The sequence below is a fragment of the Podarcis pityusensis genome, assembly GCF_964106645.2.
Source record: "Podarcis pityusensis genome assembly, chromosome: 14".
Taxonomy (NCBI): domain Eukaryota; kingdom Metazoa; phylum Chordata; class Lepidosauria; order Squamata; family Lacertidae; genus Podarcis; species Podarcis pityusensis.
Genome location: NC_138039.1, coordinates 29123505 through 29142504, shown reverse-complemented (window position 1 = coordinate 29142504; position 19000 = coordinate 29123505). Strand labels below are relative to the sequence as shown.

General features: G+C 47.6%; 1 protein-coding gene and 1 long non-coding RNA gene across 3 annotated transcripts in view; one reads left to right on the top strand and one right to left on the bottom strand.

Annotated features, from left to right (window-relative positions):
* The window catches only part of IGDCC4 (immunoglobulin superfamily DCC subclass member 4), a 72895-nt gene extending 62476 nt beyond the window's left edge, over positions 1-10419 (bottom strand). Inside the window, exon 1 of one of the 2 annotated variants that reach the window (XM_080982096.1) lies at positions 10055-10419. In XM_080982096.1, the coding sequence (XP_080838222.1) occupies positions 10055-10112 (58 nt within the window). In that variant the 5' untranslated portion in view covers positions 10113-10419. The remainder of the gene's footprint in view (positions 1-10054) is intronic. The other variant, XM_080982095.1, reaches the window with a different exon arrangement.
* LOC308463678 overlaps positions 1-19000 on the top strand; it is a 135757-nt gene that overhangs the window by 50582 nt on the left and 66175 nt on the right. The gene's annotated exons all lie outside the window — the stretch shown is intronic.

The window sequence follows — 19000 nt, the reverse complement described above, 5'->3', positions numbered from 1 at the left end:
AGTGGGCTGTGTTTGGTTCACTTGCCATACAGGCCCCTTTGGCAACAGACAAAGCCATCTGGCTGAGGAATCTAAATTCAACCGAAACACCATGAAAGTAATGGAACAAAGTGAATTTCAAATTGGTGCCAGCGTCATCTAATCATTGCTTGGAACCAGAGAGAGAACCCTTTTCCATCTAGCTCGGTATTGTCCACAAGGACTGGCAGAGGCTCTCTGGGATTTCAGAAAAGGAGCCTTTCCGGAGATATTGGGGATTGAACCTGGGGCCTTCTGCATGCCAAGCAGGTGCCCTGCCTCCCACAGCTTGTCATAAGGGCACATCTCATTCGCCACCTCCAAATCATGCCCTTTACTCTCTGCACCCGAAATCTCAAGAGCCGGTTTGCAAATAAATAAAAATAAACAATCTGCTAAGGCAGCTAATGGCCTGTTTGGCCACACCAATTAACTTAATTATTTATTGACTGCCTATTTAAAGATCAGCTAGAAGGCAGAAATCCCCTAGGCGTGGGAGAAATAGCACAAAGTTGCACACAGGCACACCTGCCTTCCAAAGGTGTCTAAAAGCCACAGAAAAGATCCCCCCCCCCCGGGTATGCTCCATGCACTGTTACTAAACTTACTGCACAGTTGTGATGTGCCTTTAAATCATCTGGGGAAGGAGCAGGGATAGGGGTCCCTGGAGACGTAGCAGAAGTCCAAGGTCTGCAGGAGAATCCTGGGGGGTTGTTTTCTTTAAAAAGTAATTTGTTTTGTTTTTTAAATGATACAACTATGCAAAGGAGAGAGAGAAAGATCTTAGATAAGTCACAGTCAGGTTGGTAAGCTGTGGCTGTGCAGATGTTGCTGAACTCCAGGTCCCAGTGGTCCCAGCAAGCATGGCCAATGGTCAGGGATGGTGGGAGGATAGTACAAAACAACTAGAACTGGTCTATATGATGTCCCTATTTTCATCGGAGAAATGTTGGAGGGTATGGAACAGGACATCCCCAGGGCTTTTTTTTCAGCTAGAACTTGCCAGAACTCAGTTCCAGAATCTCTCAGGTGGGCACCATTGCCATTATAAGAGAGCAAGGGAGGCGTTCAGGCTGAGTTCCGGCACCTCTTTTTCTAAAAAAATAGCACTGGACATCCCTATTTTCATCAGAGAAATGTTGGAAGGTATGAAAAACTACCTTCTCTTTTGCTCCTTCCCTCAACCTGACCTCATGCAAATCCAGGATTGTCACGAGGCACTGTGAATCCTCTAATGTGGGCTGCGTGATGACAGCCTTACATTTTTATGCATACATTTTATGGTGGGCTGAGGCTTATGCCATTATCAATGTGTTCATCTAAGTATAATGTACTTTTATTTCCGTTTCAAACAGACAACATTTCTGTACACAAAACAAGTGGAACTACTGCCATCTGCCATAGCGCTTGTCTCAGGCATGTTTACACTTATTTTTGCCTAAGCTTTGAGCACTGTTGCGTATCAACAAGAATGCCGTGTTAGTCTTTAAGGTGCTGCAAGACTGCCATTTTTGCTAGCACAGCTACCCCGCCGGGAATCCCTCCCACAGTTCCTTGTGGTCCAATCCTTTGTACGGCAGTCTTCTTTTCCATATAATTCTCGTCCAGTTAGTACTATGCTGAAAATTTCTCTGACATTTTTTGGGGGGGGGGGGTGAGGGTTAACCATTCTCCATCAATTAATGAGAAAAGGAACTGTATTCAAAAATTCTACCAGTAGATCCCAACACACCTTCTGCTGGGTGTGATTTGGACAGAGTGCCTTCAGCCAAGTTCCCGGAAGCATAGTGCTGTTTAGATAGTTCTATATGAGGATTCTGTAAGATTTCAAGCAGCGTTGGACACCTGGTGGTACTAAGAGGCAGATCTGGTGCAAGGGGCACTTGTGAGGCACTATTTCATATTAAACCAACTTGGAATTTTTCAAAACTGGTAAAAAATCCATCTTTTAGTGCAGCAGCATCTCTACACTTTGGAACTCCCCGCCTATTGACACCAGGGAGGCACCTTCAATGCACTCTTTCTATCACCTGCTTAAAGCATTTGTGTTCAGGAAAGCCTCTACAGACACAGAGAAGTTACATATATTTCTTTTTCTGCTGCTATTGATTTTTTATCGTCTTCTGGACGTTTTTAAACACCTGTTTTTAACTTGTTTTATTGATAATGTAAATGTTTTATTATATATATTTTTGTAAACTACTTAGAGGGCTTCTTTTGCAGGGGGTGTGCGTTTAGCAAATTTGTTTACATACATACATATCGGCAGGACAGAAATCTCTCTTTTCAAACTGACTCAGGAGCCCCTGTTGGGACAAAAACGTAGATTTGGAATACAGTGGTACCTCGGGTTAAGAACTTAATTCGTTCCGGAAGTCCATTCTGTTCTTATCCTGAAGCACCACTTTAGCTAATGGGGCCTCCCGCTGCTGCCGCGCCGCCGGAGCACGATATCTGTTCTCATCCTGAAGCAAAGTTCTTAACCCGAGGTACTATTTCTGGGTTATCGGAGTCTGTAACCTGAAGTGTATGTAACCTGAAGCGTATGTAACCCGAGGTACCACTATAGTTGTAATAGAAGAAAAATAAACCTTTAAATAAAGGGAGAAGGAAATAGGGTTGGGGAATCCATGATGCATTCATTTGGGTACTTTGTGTGTGAGCATGGAGAACCTCCATATTCAAAGGAAGTATATCACTGAATATATGAAATGCAAGGCAGAAATGCAACCTAGGTCTCCTCCTCTCCTGGGCATTTTTGCCTAAGTTGCATTTCAGTTCTCCAAATAGCCTCTTTCTATTCCCAAAGCACAAAATTAACTCGCTACCCAAACAACAATGCTCTCGTTAAGTTGCTGCGTTCTCCCTCTGTAATGCAAATATGGAGTAAGGAAAAACGTTGGGATGCAGGCCAGAGACAAATTACTGTGCAATTAAATACTTGCTTAATTATATGAACCAGGGCGGCTGGGCTCACTGCTGTGGGAAACGTCAAGAGCAGGGAAGGAGACTGTAAGCAGGCTGGAGCTGCCTCAATAGGCACCACACTGGCCACTGAAGGCACCAGGAAGGGCTGGGAGGAGCTCCTGGTCTGAAACCCTGAAGAGCTGCTGCCAGTCAGTGTCGCCAACACTGATCTAGCTGGACCAATAGGTCTGACTTGGTGTAAGGCAACCTGGGATGTTCCTCTGTGCACAGGTGCATCACCTGCAGCAACTGGTATCCCAAGGTACATTGCCTCTGAGCATGGAGTCTCTACTTACCAAGCAAAGCATATTGATCTTGCCTTCAAGAATCCATCAAGCCAAAATTGATGTACCTTTTTCTAACCCGCTGCCTTCGAGATGTTTTGGACTACAACTCCTATCAGGCCCAGCCATGGGAGGTGTAGTCTAAAATGTCGAGAGGACAATGGGTTAGGAAAGGCTAATCTATCAGCCTACCCCGGGGGGCAGCAAATTCAATGAATTAATTCTGAGAATGTGAAGTCCCACGTTTTGTCTTCTTCTGAACAAACAGATCCAAAAATGTTTTGCTGTGGCTTTATAATTTGTTGGAAGCTGCCCAGAGTGGCTGGGGCTAACAACAACAACTAATAATAATAATAATAAATAAATAATAGATAATTTTTACAATTTAAAAAGTGTATTTTCATTCACTGCCCCCTCAAGCCAATTTGATTCCCAGCCGGCACTGAAAGCCACCAACCCCAAACTTCCCCTTCCCTGCCAGCCCATCTCTCTATAGAAACTTGGTCCCGAAAAAGCCAACCGCATTTTAAGCAGGCCTGTGTGGCTTTGCAAAATGATATTGTGCAAGGAGCTGAATGAAATCTGCATGCAGGTGACCATTCGGGGAAAAACGAGCAAGAGGCATGTGACTGCCAAGACAATGGGAGACCCAAATTCTCAGGGAAAGGGTCCTAAGTCTATTCAGACGCCAACAGCTTCTGGTGTGGGGAGGGGTGGGGGGGAGTGAAGAGAAAGGGAGAAAAAGCATCCGCAGGGAACAAAAAAAGCCTTAAAGTCAAGGGAGGAAATTCACAAAAGGAACCTGATACAAACTGCCTAAATTGAGGATTATATAATCCGATTGTCGAGCTAGTGGGAAAAAGCTTCTTTCTTTCACCTCTCCGTTCCCAGAGCTGGTTCTGTCCCTTTCGGGAGCCCCACCACAAAGCAAGCAACGCGCACTGCCATAACAGAAACCAACGGGGCATGTCGCTCTCTTTTCTTTTTCTAAAGTGCTTCTGCAAGTTCTTCAGGGAAAATCCACAACAGAAGAGACCTTGCTATAGTCAGAACAGTCTGCACTGAGCAGAGAAAAGGTGAATACTATATGTTTGCAATACACACCCACAGTCTGTTCCAGCGATATGGTTCAGGCTTTCAAGGGGGGTGGAGAGGGACCCTCTTAGGGAGAGCAAACATGACAAAAGAATGACAAAAGAGAAAGGAGGGTTGCAAGGTTTTCCACTGGGTCTAGTCCTGTGCTTTTAAGAGAGGCACAGCAAAATTTAGTAGGGTTTCCTCCCTTGTACAGAGGGGAGAGTAATGGGGGAGAAAGGGAACCTGTTTAATTTATGTGTGCCAGGGGAACATGATGGCAACTTTTAGGGGAGGGGAAGGGGTACATGATTTTTTATAGTGTTTCTTCCGAGTGATCACTTCCCCCTGGAAAAGTTTTTTTAAAAATATTTATATTTTATTGAAAACGTTCAGTGGGCAAAGAAAGTGAAAGACATGGAAAGAAAGAAAGAAAGAAAGAAAGAAAGATGCTTGAGAATGTTAGAATGATGTTGGATTGAAGTTAAGTGGTCTTTAGTAGTAATGTTATAAAGGAATATGTAAAAAAGGATTGTTAACAGGTGATAATTTAAAGCTATAATATATTAAGATAAAAGATTAAGATAAAATCAAAGAGGGAAAGGAATTGCTGAATTAACTAATTGAACTGGAATACAAAAAAGGGAGGTGTGAGGAGGTCAGGGAAGCAAGCAAATGAAAGATAAGATATGGAAAGACTGACTTGTTTTTAACTGTTTTTACCTTGTATTTTTATTTTCGTTTTTTTAATTTCTTTTACTTTTTTCTCTTATTTTTGTAATATGCTGAAACTTTAATAAATATCTTATTAAAAAAAAGAAAGAAAGATGCTTGAAACTGTAATGCAATACGATGTATAGCTCTGTGCTATTGTTCCGATTATTAGCAAGTCATTATAATTTTTATAAATGCATAGTTATCCAGACACAAGTTGTGAAAAGCCATCCCCCGAAAGCATTTTTAGAAAACAACGAAAGCCATATTTCCTCAGCTGCCTTTTCCCATCCACTTCTTAAAGGTTTTAACGTTTTCAGCACATAACGTGGCTTGCCTGATTTTTATCTGAATAATCCTGACACAAAGGAGATTATGGGCTTCTGCGTTAACGACCTCTTGTGCAACAGAGAAAAGAATTGCATGACAAGTGACATCTGCCAAAATTTCTCCTTCGCCTCTTTTATTGAGATGTGCGCAAGCCTTAAAAACTGCAGCCAAACCAACCACAGAGATGCAGAACGCTAAGACAAGATTTTGATTAGAGAAGGGGGTGGGCAAGGAATATGGCTGCGGTCCTATTGAAAGGAAAGCCCCATTGAAATTACTGGGGCTTGCCTCTGATTAAGCACATGCACAATCAGGCTGTTTGATGGGCTACAATTATGAGGTTTGGAAACTTTTATAGCTGGGCTTTGCTCTCCACACCCCCAAGCTACTGCCCCTCTTTCCATCCTGCTTGAGGAAGACTCCTGTGGCATCCAAAAACTTGCACACCCCTACACGAACAGAAATTTGGATAAGGAAAGACTGTGTACATCTCCAGTGGAATTGGGGGGTGGGGGGATGCTGTGTTTGATGGGTTGGGAAAGGGGGCTTTTAGAAAGTGTCTCAGGCCCTAGTGGTTGCCTGCCTTGATGGGGAAAGTTGTTTCCTATCTGCTTGAAGAATGGAGGCTAGTAAAATCAAGCAAAAAACCTGCTGTTTTGCAAGCCTTATACTGCACACCTTGGAAAATGAGAGAAAGGTTTCTTTAAAGGAACTCCAGCTGAATAATGTACAGAATGTGTTAACAATTTACAGACCTGCATTAAGCTAAAGCCACAGCAAAATTTTTCATTAACCAAAACAGCAGCAGGAGCAAAGTTTGAGGGAGCTGCAAATCAGTTTGATCTGGAAAGCAGGGCTCCCATTTGGCCACATTTAACACTTTTTAATAATCCAGAGGCAGCAGAAAGAGAAGCCAAAGAGCTCCTGGAACAGTTCATATATGTGTGCAAGGGGGAATGTCAACAGGTACAACTCATCTCTGCCCTGAAATCCCCTCTGCTATAGACACACGTCTTCCTATATACATAAAAACGTAAGGCTGTTGTCATGCTGTAGTACACATGGCTGCTAATAGGTGGCCACACCACCAGCAGTATGATGGCAGGCAGGCAGGCAGGCAACAGGTAGCAGGTGGTCCAGGTGAGCTGTTTAATAGAGGGGTGAGGTACTTCAGAGAGACATTTGACAATCACCTCTCTGAAGTCCGCCCCCCCCCCACTAAATGCAACTGCAGCAAAGTTTAACAGTGGAGAGGAGGTATTTCGTTTGAGAATTTGAACATCATTCATTTGAGAATCATTTGAAAATTTGCTCTTTATTACTCTAAAGGCAAGTGCACCAGATATGAGAGCTGAAAGAGGCAGATGAAGATGATGGACTTTTCAGAGCTAGCCGACCTGACCTGGAGAATCTGTGAGCAGGAGGAGGAGGACTACTAGGAAGAATGGACGAAATTTAAAGATTATTTAGCTAAATATGTTAAGTTAAGTTAAGTTAATTGAAAAAGCTTGTAAATACCAGATAGGCTTAGGATTTTAATATGTTAAGTGATGAATTAAGAAGAGGTAATGCTGAATTGAAAAGAAAGAAAGATGTTAATGAATAAATTTAAATTTTTTTTGAGAATATTGGTGTTGAAAACCGTTAAAATGATTTACACTGAAATTCAACTAGGGAGACATGAGGAACTCACTTAACAAAGTTACTGAAGTTTGGTTTAGAGTGAAGATTTATGTTTGTTTGTATTGTTTGTTTATTTGTGTCAAAACTATGCTGGAAAACTAATAAATTTTTTGGATATGAGAGCTGAAAGAAAGGACTTATTCAAGCAGTACATAGTTAACCTACGGAACTTGCTCTCACAGGAGGCAGTGATGGCCAGCAGTGTAGATGGCTTTAAAAGACAAATTCATGGAGCTATTAATTGCTACAAGCAGCAAAGGCTGTGCTCTGGCATTGTTCCTGAATATCAGCTGCTGCAAACCTCAGGAGCTCTTGTGCTCAGGTCTTGCTTGTGGGTTTCCCAAAGGCATCTGGTTGGCCACTGTGAGAACAGGATGCTGGACTAGATGGGCCATTGGCCTGATCCAGCAGCCTCTAAAGAACACACTGTTCTCCCTAGTCTCTTCTTCCCTGACTCCATTTCCAACACTGTCCAAAGCAGCTTCCTAGCCATGCCTACATGTAAGCCCCTGGTCCTATAAAGTAGGGGCTACCACCCCTGCTTGCTCCACTCGCTAGTCCCTTTCCCAACCCCATTTCCCCCACAGCTCACCAAAACCTGCCCCTTTTCACCTGACCGAATCCACCTCTCTTTGCACCTCACCCAGTCCCTCACCCATCTCCCTGCCTGAAGCCCCTCCCCTCCCTGCTTGGCCCAAGCCTCAAGCCCTTTCAAAGTGCTTCAGAAAGTAGTTTGCCAGACAGCTGTTTTCATATGAAATTAAGGTTGCAAACTTCTTTCACCACTCCTGCTCCTTTGAGCAACAGTCTGGCATGGTAGAAATTAACAAACAATACTGTAGTGGGGGTTTTTCACAGCACAGAGATAGCTTATGGGGGCTGGGGAGCCACTACCTGAACTGTATGTCAGTTGCAGGAATTGTTTAATAATAAGAATCAGTTGCTCTTTACTGTTTGATGGGTCAGTGCATCTGGCTGTTAACCACAAGGCTGGTGGTTCGAGCCCACCCAGGGATGGCTCACAGCTATGAGCAGGATTCCTGCATTGCAGTGGGTTGGACTAGATGACCCTCAGGTTCCCTTCCCATTCTACAATTCTATGATTGTATGAAAGAATCGTTCAACCAAATATTAAGTGACACTTTATTACATTCTCTGGATTTTTAATACAGCTGTTTCAAAACTAATCCAGTTACAGAGCAGGAAAAAAGGAACGGAAGAATGTTCCCTTTTCATCCGTTGGCAAAGCAAATACTTTCCAGGCCGCTCATGCCAGTGAGCCCAGCCGCGTGCTCTATACTGCATGGATTTTGGAACAAATGACACTCCACTGGCCAGCCACCTGAGGCTTTCAGAAGCAGCCATGGCTACCTTCTGCCCATTCCATCCTGGCCAGATAGTCTACACTACTTTAGGAATTGTCTTCCGCAGAAGGTGCCCTCCAGAAATCTTGGACTGCAACTCCCATCAGCCTGAAAACATCATGGAGGGTACCCATTGCAGGAAAAGCTGCTCTATTCTGCTTTCCAACTCAACTCAACTAGCAGCTGCAGTAGTTGCAACTCTGCCTCTATGAAAGTCTCATAGAAAACCAGGGAAAGATTTGGGTTAAGTCGCCAGCCAGCTTGCCTGCACCTGCCATGTCTCAGGAGCACAGGAATTTGCCTGGTACAGTCCATTGGTCTATCTAGCTTAGCACTGTCCATACTGACCAGCCGGGTTTCAGCCAGGGGACATACCCAGCCCTATCTGAAAGTATCAGGAAAGCAGCTGCCTGGCTACCACCAACCTGCTGACTTTTCCCTAAGGCTCATTGCAGCGGTTCTTCAGAGTTACTCGCCTGGGAAGGCTCTTCACTCATCTTTGGTGAGATGTCTCACAGCAGCCCCCGAGACAGTTTTGCCAGGCAGGGGCGAGAAGTTCCCTAGGAAAACAACTTTTGAGGGACGTGGGGAGGGCGAACGCGATCATAACCCTGGACAAAGACTGAATGGGAAAGGGTGGCGGGCGGTGAACACCAATGCCATCTTGCAAACAAGACAGCTGGCTAATGTGGGTGTGATTTTCTCTCGTTGCCAATAGATCCTTTATCTGTTGGACAGCCGGGAAGACCCCGTTCCAAAGCCCGCTTGGAGAGCATGGCGGTCTTTGTTTGTTGATCCCCCACCCCCCGCGCAAATCTCATTGAACGCTGGAAACGTCGCCATGGAAGTACCTGAAACTCCCCTCTCCACCTCGCATTTTTTGCAAGGCTTTCTTTAACACCCCCCACCCCAGTATGCAGGACGCGTGTGTGTTTTTTTGGAGGGGGTGGGGGGCATTGTCGAAAAACCAAGGCCATCACAAAGAGGGCACCATCCGATCTCCAGAGGAAGGTCCGTTTGCGCAGAGCCTTTCCCCGCCGCGCGCGTCCCGCTTCCACGACGCCTCGTAAGCCAGCAAACAAACCCACCCCGCGTGGGGAGCGGGCAGCTCCGGCCACGCCAGCCCGGCGACCAGTCGCAAGAGGCGAGGCGAGGCCGCCCTGGGATTCGGCGCGCGGATTGCACGTGCAAACGCGCACACACCTGTTTGCGCTCGTCACCCCGCCGAGCAACGGGACGGCCGGAGCCCCGCGGCGCGCACCCTCCCCCCTCGCCAGGGCCATCACCACCACGTTGCCCATTGTGGACGCGCCAGCGAAGATTGGAGGCTGAGATGGAACCACGGAGCGGCGAGCCTGACCTCTTCACGTCTACACACAACCCATTATTTGCGCGTTTCCTTTTGCGTGGCCCCAGGGCGAGGGGTCCCGCGCGCCCTGCCCATCTCCCGCTCTGCGCTCCACCGCGCCCGGTTCTTTGCACCGACCGACTAGCAAGGTTGGAGGGGGGTAGGAAATACAACCACAAATCCCCATCCCACGAAGAAAAAAAAAGCGCCCAGCCACGCCAAGCACCCTCAGCCCCCCTCCCCGGACCCCTCTCCTGGGTTTGGGTCTTTACCTTCCACGGTCAAGGTCAAGGCAAGAATCGCGAGGCCAAACAGTCCCTCTAGCGCCATGTAAGCCCTTCGGAGCTCCGGGTGTGCGAAAGGGGGCGTCGGGAGGAGAAGGTGGCGGCGAGCGGGCGAGCGAGCGAGGCAGCAACCCCGGCGGCCGGAGTCTGCTCCGCGGCTCGCCTGTTGGGTCTGGCGCGCGAGGGTTAGACGCGCGCGCGAGCGAAGGGCTGCTGCTGTCGCTGCTGCCTCCCCTCCTCCATCGCCATCTTGTGTGAATGCAAAAAAAAAAAAAAAAAAAAAAAAAGGAAAAGGGAAAAAAAGGAGAAGAGGTGACTCTGGGAGTTGCAAGGCACACACGCGCAACCACGCGCGCCCGGCCCGAGCCGAGTCCCCCTTTCGGTGCCCGAGGGAGACGCCCCGGGCGCCACCTCCCGCCGGCCGCTCCCCCTGGACTGCCCCTCGCGCGCGCGCCCCCTTGGCTTTCTCTTCTAGGCTGCTGAGCCCAGACAGATGGGTCTCTCTCTCTCTCTCTCTCTCTCCTGGGAAGGGGAAGGGGGTGGTCTCTCTGCCAGCGCAAAACAAGGGGACGGAGAAGGCAAAAGGGAGCATTGCTTTTCCCCTGCTTTTGCTGGCCGGACGAGAGAGGAGGAATGAATCTCTATTTCCTCGCCCCGTCCTTGCTTTCTTTTTGCACCCAGAGATAAAAATCATGCAGGGCATTCAGAAAGGAGAGAGAGAAAAGTTTTTCTCCCTCTCTCAGAGCACCAGAACGCATGAGCTGCATGATGGAAGAGTCGCGACAGGGACAAGAACTTTACGCAGCGCGTGGTTAACCTCTGGAACTCGCTCCCGCAAGAGGCAAGGGATGGTCATCAACTTGGTTGTCTTTAACAGCGGGTTGAACAAATCCATGAAGGACGAAGCTACCAGTGGCTTCCACCCTCGATGACTATCGTCTGCCCCCACAGTCAGAGGCAGCAAGGCTTCAAGTCTTAATCTCAGGGTTGTGGGTTTGAGCCCCACACTGGGTGAAAGATTCCTGCATTGCAGGGGGTTGGACTAGATGACCCTCGGGGTACCTCCCGACTCTACAGCTCTATGATTCCGAATACCAGTTGCTGGAAGCCACAGGAGGGGAGGAGGCTGTTATGTTTGAGTCCTGCTTGCCAGTTTCCCAGTCAAGCATGTGTTCTGCCACTGTGAGAACAGCATGCTCTGGGACTGGACTGGATAGGCCATTGGCCTGATCCAATGGGCTCTTATGTTCTTACATAGCACAGTGATATATGGACCATATAATGGCAGGGCTGGAATGGACCCTAAAGGTCATCTTATCTAACCTCTGCAATGCAGGAATCACAAGTATATGAAAAGAGTGTAGGGCCCTAGGAAGACTGCTGGACACTCAGACTTCTGATTCTGCCATAGGCTCCTCACATGCTTCCAAGCCTATTGGCACAGGCTTAACAAAAACTGCACCTTAAATTCACATCAGGTCAGGGAGAGAAGCGTTTTGAAGCTGATAACTGCATAGTTCTGTGCCTGGCGTAAATGTCTACTCAATGTGGAATCTATACAGCTCAGCAGGACTCCATTGGTTGCTAATTGGTAACTTGGTAAGTTTTAACAGCCTATTGGAAAATGGAGGGGGTGGGAAACAGACAAGTGTTCTGAGTGAAGAAGATGCCTGTGTGATCTGAAAGCCTGCCACCTTGCCAACACAACTGGACCTATGGTGAGGAAGGGAGAGGATACAGTGAACCATCACTGACCCTAACTGCAAGCAAGCAAACACACACACACACACACACACACACACACGTAGAACCAGTTCTGTCTGAAATAGTAGGGAAGTGTTATTGAGTGAGGAAGATGCCTGTGTGATCTGAAAGCCTGCCACCTTGCCAACCCAACTGGGTCCATTGGGCACACATACACATGTGAAGAAGGTGCAACTAGCCCTTTCTGAAATATGTAGCAGAAAAGTTCTCTTGGATGAAGAAGATGTCTGTGTGATCTGACAGATTGCTACCCTACCAACCCAACTGGGTCCGATGGGCAGGGTGTGTGGGTGTGGGTGTGTGAAGTAAACCACCAAAGACTCTGTCTGCTGGCAAACACACACACACACACACACACACACACACCCCAAGCAGCAGCCACAAGTCTTGTCTGGATCAGCCGTGCCAAAGAGCAGCAGCTGGCTGCATTTAATAGGCATAATGTAAGTGAACAACAAAATACGCAATTTGCTCAACAACTCAAGAGATATCAGGGCAATTCTGCACAGTGAAAAGGGAGGGGAAGCAGCCCTTTAGATGCTCATGCCCTCCGGGAGCTTATGTATAATAAGTTCATTTCATTATGCTGGCTCTCATAAATATTTATTGCATGCACAACCACCTCTCATTGCTCTTCTGAGAATGGGTGGTGGATGCATTATTCTTAGGCATGGAGGTTTCCTCCTCCCTCTGCCGCCACCGCCCAGCCCCCTCTCAGTCTGGCCTCACTGCAAGCTGTGCAGAGAAGTCTGTTTGGACAAGAGGCTTTGGGGGAGTGAGAGGGTAAGGGTGGCAACAAAAACTGGAGAAGGCAAGAGACAGATTCCATTCCATAAAGGGTCCTAACTCAGCGGCAGAGCATCTGAAGGCCCCAGGTTCAGTCCCCAGATTCTCTAGGTGGGGTGGGGGTGGGGCTCCCATCTGAAACCCCAGAGAGCAGGCTCCCAGTCAGTGTCAACAATACTGAGCTAGATGGGCCAACAGTCTGGCCCAGGATAAGGCAGCTTCCTAGACCCTTATTTAAATCAGTCCTTTATTTAGAACCATGAGGAATGGAGTATTATATTTAAAGGAATTGCCAAAGCTAAGGTAGCAATCTAGGGACGCGGGTGGCATTGTGGTTAAACCACAGAGCCTAGGACTTGCCGATCAGAAGGTCGGCGGTTTGAATCCCTGTGACGGAGTGAGCTCCCATTGCTCAGTCCCTGCTCCTGCCAACCTAGCAGTTCAAAAGCACGTCAAAGTGCAAGTAGATAAATAGGTACCACTCCGGCGGAAAGGTAAACGGCTTTTCCATGTGCTGCTCTGGTTTGCCAGAAGCGGCTTAGTCATGCTGGCCACATGACCCGGAAGCTGTACGCTGGCTCCCTTGGCCAATAAAGCGAGATGAGTGCCGCAACCCCAGAGTCAGTCACGACTGGACCTAATGGTCAGGGGTCCCTTTACCCTTACCTTTAAGGTAGCAATTGTATATTCTTATTTGGCAACAGCCATAGGACAAGGGCAGAGCATCTGCTTTGAGTCCAGGAGTTCACAGGTTCAAACCCCAGAAGCATCTCCAGGTGGGGCTGGGACCTTCCTCTTCCTGAAACCCTTCAAAGCTACTGCCAGTCAGTGTAGGCAATACTAGATGAACTCATGGTCTGATTCATGGTCTGACGCAGCTTCCTGTGTAGGACTCCTGATGGATAGCTCTGTCATTGGAGCGTGAGATGCTTAATCTCAGGGCTATGGGTTCGAGCCCCACACTGGGCAAAAGATTCCTGCATTGCAGCGGGTCTTCCAACTCTACGATGCGATGCTTCTGTGATTCCTATGCGCCTGGCTCTTAAAGGGAAGGTTCAGTGGTAGAGCATCTGCTTTGTGTGCAGAAAGTTCCAAGTTCAAACCCCAGAATCTCCAAGAAGGTTTGTGAAAATGTCTCCTGCAGAGCTGCTGCCAGTCAGTGTCAACAATACTGTGGTAGGTGGACCAATGGTCTGACTTGATAGAAAGCAGCTATGATATGCAGGGTGGCTTGCACTCTGGGCCAGTGGTGGTGGTAAATTTATGACAACCCCATAACCATGCCCCTTCTACAGCTGTAGTACAAAATGAAATTTTGACCAGTGAAGACGTTATGGTTTCAATACCAAGCCCACCCTCTGTCTTCTTCTTCTTCTTCTTCTTCTTCTTCTTCTTCTTCTTCTTCTTCTTCTTCTTCTTCTTCTTCTCCTTCTCCCCCCCCCCCCCTCACACACACATTTTGCTTAACATCCAGCCTGGTGATGAAGAGTTCTGCCAGACTCAAAAGCTTGCTCACTACTTTGTGGTGTTTTGATTTTCTGGTAGTTCTGGAAAACAAAAGGGGCAGTTTTAACCTTTAGCCGTGCATGTAAATAATGCAACCTCCCCTTCTTATGCTTTGCTTATTGGGTAGGTTTCTCTTTGTGAAAAGCTCACTTATTTGGCATGCAAAGGATTAGCAAATAGCGATGAAGTAGATTAAACAAGGGGTGGCGATTCGTCCCTGCTTCCCTATGCCACTGCCCTCAGCTTCCCCAAAGCAAACAAAGAATACACTACATAGGAAGCTGCCTTATGTTGAGTCTGACCATTGCCCCATTTAACTCAGTATTGTCAGCACTGACTGGTAGCAGCCCTCCAGGGTTTCAGGCAGATGTCTCTCCAGAAGTCTCTGGAGATTTAACCTGGGACCTTCTCCATGCACAGCAAAAACTCTGCCATTGAGCTGAGCCACCCTTGAATGGCCTGGAGTGCCCTTGAATGCCTGGTGCCTTGCAGAGTGACAAAGAGAGCTCTCTGCTACCACGGAGTATACAATTTTACATGTCTTTCCTTTTGCCTGTCCTGAATCTCCCACCATTCTGCCTCATGATTCTGAGTTACAACAGAGTTTTTTCTCCTATCCATCTAACTCTGTACTGTCTACTCTGACTGGCAGCAGCTCTATGGGGTTTCAGACAAGGAGCCATACCAAGAGCCAAGCAGGTGCTCTGTCGTGTATGGCCCTTCCCTGAAATGTTGCAACCTTTTCTCCTAGGGAAAGTGCTTTTACCCCTCTCCCTCCCCAACAATTTTGCTTGCCCCTTTCTGCACCTTTCCCACTCGGCACCCCCAGTGAAGATGCACAGCACCCATGGCTATTTGTGTTATATTGGCACCTGATTCAGAAAGCTCCACAAGCACCTCTTTCTTGGGGAGTAAAAAAATAAAATACAACAGTAATACTCAGGTTAAATAGCTAACCGTTGGGTGCTCTGTCACAGGGGTCAGCAAACTTTTTCAGCAGGGGGCAGGGTCCACTGTCCCTCAGACCTTGTGGGGGACCAGACTATATTGGGGGGGGGGGATGAAAGAATTCCTATGCCCCACAAATAATTTCATTGTAATTAATTGTTAATTTCATTGTACACAGGTTGTATAATAATAATAATAATAATAATAATAATAATAATAATAATTTATTATTTGTACCCCGCCCATCTGGCTGGGTTTCCCCAGCCACTCTGGGCAGCTTCCACAAAGACCAAAAATACACTAATATGTCATACATTAAAAACTTCCCTGAACAGGGCTGCCTTAAGATGTCTTCTGAATGTCAGGTAGTTGTTTATCTCTTTGACATCTGATGGGAGGGCGTTCCACAGGGTGGACGCCACTACCAAGAAGGCCCTCTGTACATTGACAATAAAGGTATTTTTATTATCATCGTCATCATTACTATTACCCAGAGATGCATTTTAAATAAAAGGACAATTCTACTCATGTAAAAACACACTGATTCCTGGACCATCCGTGGGCCGGATTTAGAAGGTGATTGGGCCGCATCCGGCCCCTGGGCCTTAGTTTGCCTACCCATGCCCTATCACAATAGACACAAAATCAGCCCCTGGAAGCAAGCATCTCGCTCTGCCTTGTGGTAAGACCAGCTCACAGTGCTGCTGAATAACAGGTTACCAGAATATCTGTGCCAGCTCAGAGACTGCCTCATGATTTCTAATATGTCAAGGCTGAGACCTTGGCATTAGAGAAAAATGAGAGTTCAAATTAAGGCATGGCAAGGACAGGCAGTGTTAAGTGCTTGGGGGTCTGCTTTTGAAAACAGCAGCAACGTTGAGAAGTCCAGACACGAGGAGCTCTTTCTTTTTACAGCGGCGAAGAGTCCTACAGTGACGAGAGGAAATAAACACATCCCAAACCTCTGGAGCTTTGAAAACAGGACTTTCCCTTATTTTGCATGCCTGGTTCCCATTGCCACCAGCTCCCTCTCACACACACACAGGAGCATTTTGTTTTGAAACCTCACTGCTGGAGGGATTCCATGTGAATCGCTGCTCTTCAGTCAAAAGCAGTGTTCTTATCTCGCTTCTGGGTTTCTTCCCGGCTCCCCCCACCCCAAGCTTTAAAAAAACACAGTTGTCCTTTCCTGCGCGGGAAGCGGAGAAATAGATAGGTGGGGCTTTTCATCATAGTCAGTGTGGCAAAGTGATAGTGTGGCAAAGTGATAGAACCAGCAGTTGGGAATCTCAGGCACAAGGTCCAGATGTGAGATGTGAATAGATGCTAGTAAAGGTAAAGGGACCCCTGACCATTAGGTCCAGTCGTGACTGACTCTGGGGTTGCGGCACTCATCTCGCTTTATTGGCCAAGGGAGCCAGCGTACAGCTTCCGGGTCATGTGGCCAGCATGACTAAGCCGCTTCTGGCAAACCAGAGCAGCACATGGAAAAGCCGTTTACCTTCCCGCCGGAGTGGTACCTATTTATCTACTTGCACTTTGACGTGCTTTTGAACTGCTAGGTTGGCAGGAGCAGAGACTGAGCAACGGGAGCTCACTCCGTCACAGGGATTCGAACCGCCAACCTTCTGATCGGCAAGTCCTAGGCTCTGTGGTTTAACCACAACGCCACCCGCGTCCCTGAATAGATGCTAGGAGAGGATATATTTATTAAGATATTATCCTTCCTTCCTCACGTTTGTGAGTCCAGCAGAGTGTCATCCCTTTGCAACTTAAAGGGAAGCTTAGATAGGCTAGTGTTAGCCTTTTCGTTGAAGTAATAAGGGATGCTTTAAGGCAGACTGGATTCTCCTGGTATCTCTCCCTTTTCTCCCCCTTAAAACAATAATCCCACAAAGAGTCTTGTAAAAGGTAAAAATAACATACAGTGGTACCTCGGCTTTCAAACGTAATCCGTTCGAGTTCTGAAACGTTTGAAAACTGAGAACTCTGTAAGGAAGCCTCAATACCAGGGGGCGTCAAAAAAATTTAGCCGCAGGCCGGTCCACTGTCCCTCAGACCTTGTGGTGGGCCGGGAAAGCGGCACCGGGGGGGGGAGCTGGAAGAGGAGGCAAGGAGGGCAAGTAGTCCTCCTCCACACACCCCCAGCCCCAACCCCAGCCGCTGCGCTTACCTTCCCTGAGGCAGCCGCCGCCGCCACCACCACCACCGCCATTGTTGCTGCTGCTTCTCATGGGTAGGGAGAGGAAGCTTGTCCGCTCTGCTATCTGGCCCACAGGAACACCAGGGTGGCAGCGGCGGAGGGGAGATGAACAGCATGAAAGGGCTGGCTCTGGAGAGGGGCTGCTTAAAATGGCGCTCAGCCAGTTCAGCCCAGTCCTCTTCCTTCTCTAGGCAGGGCGGGGAGAAGCCAGGAGGGGGGAGGCAGTAGTGGAGCTTCATGCTCCAGCACCGAGGGCGGAGAGCAGGCGGGGGCGTGGCTGGTGCGCATCCCGGCGTGGCACCCCACCGGGATTGTGGTGCTGGGGGTGGTGTGCTCCCCCTGACCCCCTCTTCCTCTGCCAATGGAGGGAGGGAGGAGGTGCTGCCACGGTGTGGGGGGGTGGAATGGCGCAGCCCGAACAAACAGAATCCCCACACCAATCCACAGACAGTTCGCAGGCCGGATCCTGAAGGCAATTGGGTCTGATCCGGCCCGCAGGCCTTACTTTGCTGACCCCTGCTCAATATGGAAAACTCAATACAGAAAACTCAGTATGGAAGCCACATGGCATGTTCGACTTCTGAGGCAAGTTCGAAAACCAAAGCATTTAGTTCCGGGTTTACGGCATCCGAAAACCGAAATGTTCAAAAACAGAGACGTTTGAAAACCAAGGTACCACTGTATACTCACTCAGAATACTTGTTGAAGAGCAACAGATACAGCAACTTTGTTCAGGCAGGCTTAATATGGTAAATCGGTTACAAAGACTTATGTAACTTAAGTCTAGCTTAAAATAGTGTCTGAGCTGGAGCTCAGACTTAGCAGGTGTTCTCACACTGTTGGCAGGGCAGAAAGAGATGGGTCAGTATTAAAGGTAGTGCTAAGTAGCACTAGGTACCGAGCCGAAGGACTTGTGCAATGGGGCTTGTGCAACAGGACTATTTCCACCCCTTTCCCCCTCTGCCCCTAAATCTATTCTGGGTTTCCCCCCAACTCTGGAGCAAATTAGGGGGAGATGCATTGGAAGGAGATGGGGCAGAAGTCCCACTGCAGATGTGGAAGTCATTCTGCTCATGCAGTGATTTAGTGAAATACCGTACTGCCCTTCTATTCCCATACCACAAAGAGTGTCCCTTGCTGCACTCAGTCGTTTGGTTCCAACCAGTAAATACCGCCAGAGGTTAAGACTGCAACAGAACAGCACCATTAAATAATTTCAGAGCTTTTCAAACAACATTTCATGTGGCTTTCAACACACAGACACACAAAAAACCCTTCTCACCCTCCAAGTTCCCATGGCATCCGAGCAATTACGAGAAGCTCATCAGCTTCCCTTTGAACTGTCCAATTAAATTTGTCATAAACAAAGCTATTGTCTTACAGCTGCCTTGCCCTGGGAAGTGATGGAGGAGAATTGCTAACGAGATCATCGCTGCTAATTGGTCTGTTGTGCACTCCCCCTTAACTTTTCCCAACTGAAGACAACTTCACATTTTTAAAAAAGAGTAAAATGGGAGAGGGGGGGAGAGAGAGAAGAAAAGGATTAAAGGAATCAGGGAGTGATGGTAAGCTGGTTCGTGAAATTTATTTCACCATCCACACCTTACAGTCAAAACACATTTAAAACACATGTCCCCCCCCAAAAAAAAAATCCTGGGAGTTATAGTTTCCTAAAAGAGCTGGGAACTGTAGTTTTGTGAGGGATAGACTGTTTCCAGTATTCTTTG